This window comes from Mustela nigripes, chromosome 13 (genome assembly GCF_022355385.1).
Source record: "Mustela nigripes isolate SB6536 chromosome 13, MUSNIG.SB6536, whole genome shotgun sequence".
Taxonomy (NCBI): domain Eukaryota; kingdom Metazoa; phylum Chordata; class Mammalia; order Carnivora; family Mustelidae; genus Mustela; species Mustela nigripes.
Window position 1 is genome coordinate 45,204,022 of NC_081569.1, and position 6,000 is coordinate 45,210,021.

Consider the following 6,000-nt stretch of genomic DNA (forward strand, 5'->3'; position numbering starts at 1 on the left):
ATTAGTGGCTTTTGGATTACATATGGAGTCAGTCCCTTGTGGCCAAACACTGGTCTGCAAGCGGATGTATTAGGAGCACTTGTGAGCACGTTAGAATAGATTCCTGGCTTCTCATCGCAGAGATTCTAATTCAGTTGGTCCACATGGGGCCAGGACATCTGTATTTCTTTGATTTTATTCACTTATTTTGCAAATCTGTGTTTCTACTAAGCTCCCCAAGCTACTCAGCTTTGAAAGATCTCTTTCAGCCTTGGCAACTGCAAAGCAGGACAGCTTTGTGGTTAAGAGGCCGAGAGTTGGACTGTCCATATTACAAAGCCCAACTTTATCACTTACTATGTAAACCATGGGTATATTATTTAACTACTCTATACCCTGGTTTCTCCATCTGTTAGATGGATTTAATTCTGTCTGTACTATAAACTAATTGACTCATGAAGCACACTAAGTGCTATTATTATCTAAGCCACTTAGCATAGTGCCTGGCACATAAAAACCCCCCAGTAAGTAGGTATTATTATCATCATTTCATACATACAAGATATATGACAATTTAGGAGTTTTAGTAGACTCAGCCATGTAACCACCAAAAGATAAGCTATATTAGACAACATTAATGGAAGCACATTTCTAAGAAAAGGAGGTGATAGTCCTATTCCACTCTGTGGTGTTCTGTGTTCAGTTTTCGAAGCTTCCTCCCGGGGTATAAACTTAACTAGAGCGAGTTCACTAACATGGGCAGGAGGCTCTGGGAAATAGCATAGAAAGATGGAAGAACCTGAGAATCTCTAACTCAGGATAAAAAGCTGTCTTGTGGAAGGGTGATTAGCTTTGTTCTGTGTAGCTTCAAAGAGTCAACCTATACACAGAGTGTAGAACCTTATCATAAATAAGAACTTTAATCAGAGTTGTCAAGAGGCAGAAGCCACCTGAGGTGGTGAGTTTTCCATCCCTGAAAATGATCGAGTATAGACAGGACAACCACTGGGTGGGAATGCTGGGAAGAGAATTTTGCTGAATGACTGCATTAGTTTTCTCCTCATACTCAAGTTTGTAGATCCATTCTGAGAACAACAATAACAAAAATGGGGAAACACTGGGAAGGAAAACAAGCAGAGCAGTTATTTCCACACTAATCTGTTGACTTTGGCTTGCAGGAAGGAGAGGTGGCTGAGGCTGAGAGCACAGGTGAAGTGACAGGTGAAGACGCTGAAGCTCCTGGTAGAGGTGAAAATGGACAACAAGGCGGAGGTGAAACTCAACTGGAAGGTGAAGGTGAAATTGAAGCAGAAGGAGAAAGTGAACATGAAGGTGAAATCGAAGAAGGAAAATGTGCTAATGAATGTGATCCTGGAGGTGAACTCCAGGCAGAAGGAGAAGCAGTTGATGACGGTGGAGGTGAACTCCAGGCAGAAGATGGTGAAATGAAAGCTGATGAGGGTGAAAATGAGGAGCAGGAACTCAATGCTGAACGTAAAAGTGAAGCCAAAAGTGATGAGAAAGATAGAGATGCTGAAGGGGGAGGAGAAGGACATGGAAGTGAAGATGAAAAGGAGGAAGAAGAGGAGGAAGAGGAGGAAGAGGAAGATGAGGAGGAGGAGGAGGAGGAAGAGGAGGAGGAGGAGGAGGAAGAGGAGGAAGACGAGGAGGCAAATGAGGAGCCTTTGTCCCTGGAGTGGCCCGAGACGAGGAAGAAGCAGGCCATTTACCTGTTCCTTCTGCCCATTGTGTTCCCACTGTGGCTGACAGTGCCCGACGTCCGGAGGCTGGTGAGTTCTCCCTGCTGTATCCCAGGGAGTCTGTGGAGTCTTTAGGCCTCTCATGCAAGAGGTGAGAAGATGGGGCAAACTGGCTTGGCAGGGCTCAACCACAGAAAGTATCTGGGATGCACCTTGCAGCTCCAGAAGGGACCCCATGCCTAGGGGGACATACCGGTAGGCTTGGGAGGCCCTCAAATGGGCTTGTTTCCATCCCTATAAGTGTGTGAACTAGTACAATTCCTATTACCAGTTTCTTGACTTTAATATGGGAATAATGCCAAGTTCCCTCTTCCCCCAACCAATATGTCCCAGGGATATTCTGAAAACTTAGGGGGAAAGTATTATTTCTACCCAGAATTCTCATCTATAGGGAAAGCTCTTGACTAACAGGCCCTACCCAAAGGCTGTCCATACTCTACCTCGGGGTCAGAAGGTGAGGAGAGCAGCAGGAGGTTGTAGATACCACACGGCACGCCTAGACCAGTCTGGTTCTAGGGCAAGCAAATAGTTCCCTTCACAGTTTGGTGACTGCTGAATGCCCTGCTGGCCGGACGCCCAGTGGGCCGCCATCTCCTTCCTTCCCCAGACATCTCAGGGTCCTCACTGGAGACCCAGATCTCAGCTGACCATCTCCAGATCCTCTCCACCACTCCCCCAGCAGATCCTGTCACTGATTCTGGGGCTCCCTCGGAGGGGTCAAAGACCTTTAGCCTCTGTGACTTATTTCTCTTCCTTTTTGCTAATAGGAGTCTAAGAAGTTTTTTGTTCTTACCTTCCTGGGATCTGTCGTGTGGATTGCCATGTTCTCATACCTCATGGTATGGTGGGCTCACCAGGTGAGTGAACTAAATCCTGCATCATCAGGGCCCAAGGGCACTTTTTCTCCCCTTCAGGGTGAAGGTCCAGTACCCAGGCAATGGTGAGGCTCAAGTGAATTTGTAGGTCCTACATTGTTTGTAAAGGCTCAAAAGTTGACTCTTTATTCTGGTGAGTGTAGTATATTCAAGTGTGGGTCTTGTCTTACAGTCACGCTGCAGCCTGACATAGAAGGCCATTCAAGGGCTGATCCAGCTAACCATTGCTTATTAGCCTTCTTCCAGGCTTTCTCTGTCACGCATGCCCTGCTCCCCTCCACTTGGTGATGCTGTGCACACTTGTGAGAGCAAGCTCAGTTTTGCCTTCTGCTGGGCATTTTGTCAGTCTTCCTCCGAGTGCCTGTGGCTTTTCTCTTCTACCTGGGATCGCTGGTTATAAGTTTTTCTCTTTCACTAGGCTGGGAGTAGGGTCAGTGTTGTGATGCTCATACTTTTATCTCTGGCCTCTAACTTAGTTCCTGGCCCACAGCAGGTGTCCATGGTTGTTCTGGAAATGGAAACATGAAATGAACAAGTCTTTGGAGGGGCAGTTCTTTTGGGAAGCTGGAGGTGTTGGAGCTGAAATGACAGTGAGAGGTGGTATTAAAGATAGACTTGTAGTCCAATTTAGATAAGAGCTGCGTCATTCCCTGAAGCCTTGAGCAGGGGCCCTGCTCTTTCTCTGTGTGGCCCATCTCTCCCAGGCTAAAGGAGAGTGCTGGGCTCTGTGGAAAGGCGTTGGGCTTGCACGAAATAGCATGTGGTTGGTGCTTTGAAGAGCCTCAGGTTTTCCCCTTGCTGTTGCTGTGCTTTCTTATCACTGTAACTTTTTACCAGGTTGGTGAAACAGTAGGGATTTCTGAAGAGATAATGGGTTTGACGATCCTAGCAGCAGGCACTTCCATTCCTGATCTCATCACCAGTGTGATTGTCGCTCGGAAAGGCCTGGGAGACATGGCCGTGTCAAGCTCTGTGGGCAGTAACATATTTGATATCACCGTGGGGTGAGTGGCAAAGTTGCTTTCGAAGGCTTATCAAGTATGACTGGGAAACACTGTGTCGGCTCTGTTCGCTGGTTTTCTGCTTCATTATTTACACGTGGAATAATAGGGCATTTATATTATTAGTGTCTACAAGGCAGCTAAGTGTCCTCCCCTCATTCATCACGGCCAGATGGGATAATAGGACAAAAATGCTGCCTGAAATGTAACCAAGCAGAATTTATAGATGAGTTGAAAAACAAAGTCCATCAAATCATTACCAAATACAGTCAAATGCTCTGCTCACTGACCTCCATCGAAGTGGGGTTGGATGGAGCAGTGACTCAGTTTCACCTCCTGATATTTCTGCTCCTTGGCATTTGGGGTCCTGCCAGCTCAGAGGCTCTAAAAGCATTTTGTCTAAACAAGCAAATGCAGCACCCTCCTGTACCCACTCTCCTTCCCCTCCTCCCAACTTGTCAGAATAGAACCTCTGGGCTATTTTCATTTTCGTAGGCATAACCCAGTTTTGGGAAGGGACTTTTGTTTCCTTAATATGAATTTGTGTATGTGTGTGTATGGAGGGGTGGGGCACAGGAGAGCCCTGATCACTGAAGAATTTAAAAACATGTTAGCCTGAGATAGTGCTTATAAAAATTGTGAGATTAAAGAGTCAAACATCAACCCATCTGGGTTTCTCATACGCACGTCATGAATTATGGAGAAAAAAACCCACTTGGACCCAGAAAATTTCAGTTTTAATCTAGGGTCTTCTAGTTACTAGCTGTGAGTCCTTGGGCATGTAATTTCAATTTCCCTGAACTTAAGTTTCCTCATCTGTGAAATGGGGCTAATCTTTTCTGTTCTATTTCATAGGCTTTGTGTGTATGTGTTTGTGTAAAAATAAGTGCTTTTAAATTATAAATTATAAGAGTTTTATAAGTATATAAATTATATAAATTTGTAAATTGTTTTATTATAAAATACATTATAAAATGTAAATGTTATGAATTATATATATTTATATGAATTATAAAACACTATAAATTATAAAAGTATTTACATATGTGGGGTTATTATATGTAGGATTATTATAAATTAAGAATATTCACTTTTTTCTCTTCAATCTTGCAGTCTGCCTGCCCCTTGGTTGCTCTTCTCTCTCATCAATGGATTACAGCCTGTTCCAGTCAGCAGCAATGGCTTGTTTTGTGCAATTGTTTTGCTTTTCCTCATGCTCTTGTTTGTGATCTCTTCAATTGCCTCATGCAAATGGAGAATGAACAAGATCCTGGGCTTCACGATGTTCCTCCTTTACTTTATATTCCTGATAATCAGCGTGATGTTAGAAGATCGAATCATTTCCTGTCCCGTATCTGTCTGAGTCAGAGTCACTGTTGCTCACAATGGACATGGATCAGAAAAACCATGCCAGAAGCTACTGTACTTCTTGTCACATTAATGAAAGAATGAACATGGTCCAGGAGAGTGACCGGAGTGGCCAAGAGCCTCTGATGGGAATGTCATCTGAACATTATCCTTGGAAGCACCTGCAGCTCATTGTGGATTAACAATCTCCCCTCTAGAGGGATGGAGCTCCTGCCCCTGACTGCTGTTGGCAGCTATCATGTGGAGGCCCGTAGAAGGACCTCTGGAGCCAGAGGGTTTTCTGAATGAGAGATAACTTGGGGGTGAGGGCTGGGACAGGCACAGTAGCAGTAAGGCAAGCCCCCATGCCCACAGTCCCTGATCATTCCTGAAGGGCTGTTGATCCGAAGATGCAGATGTGGTCTACACTGCATCCCCGGGCCTCTGGCCCAAGCACATGCTGCAATTTGCTGTCCTCTCTTTTTCTGTTTAAAATGTGGCTTGTTTTTTAAATCAGATTTGTAAATATTACAGGTCTAATTATTGGTGGGTTTAAGGAACTAAGACTATAGAAAAAATGTATAATAGGAATCAATTACATTATACATCATAGTCCAGTAAAATGTATACCAGTATTTTATAGCTTAAAAGGACTACCTTAGCTCTTACAGCTGCATTTCTCAAAACTGAAATTAAAGTAAGTAGCCCAAGAAATTAAAATTTATTCATCACCCTTGAATCGGAAGTGGGAGTGTTAGGGAAGGAAAACTACTCTAAGGGCTATTTAAACATATGTACTTACTAGAAAATCCAAGTTAGTATTGTCTCCGCCAAGTGGTCACCTTGAGGGATTAGACAGTCATACAAAAGCAGTCCTGGCTTTGCTCCTCCAGCATATTCTTGCCTAACAGTGACAGCAGCTACTAGTGAGTAAGAAAAGGAGTAATTTTAAAGAGATCCCAAAATCAGTAGAGCCAAGTCTGATTTATAAAGTAAGAGATCCTGTGGGGTAATGCTATTTTTGTGTCACCCTAGATA

General features: G+C 44.1%; 1 protein-coding gene across 5 annotated transcripts in view; it reads left to right on the forward strand.

The window, feature by feature from the left end:
• Positions 1-5,075, forward strand: part of SLC24A1 (solute carrier family 24 member 1) — a 28,321-nt gene extending 23,246 nt beyond the window's left edge. For 3 of the 5 annotated variants that reach the window (XM_059418527.1, XM_059418528.1, XM_059418531.1), the window contains 4 exons: positions 1,158-1,769; positions 2,507-2,596; positions 3,452-3,618; positions 4,729-5,075. In XM_059418527.1, coding sequence (XP_059274510.1) covers positions 1,158-1,769; positions 2,507-2,596; positions 3,452-3,618; positions 4,729-4,978 — 1,119 coding nt within the window. In that variant the 3' untranslated portion in view covers positions 4,979-5,075. Of the gene's footprint in view, positions 1-1,157; positions 1,770-2,506; positions 2,597-3,451; positions 3,623-4,728 lie in introns of those variants that run through there. The other 2 variants (XM_059418529.1, XM_059418530.1) reach the window with 2 other exon arrangements.
• The last annotated feature ends 925 nt before the right edge of the window (positions 5,076-6,000 follow it).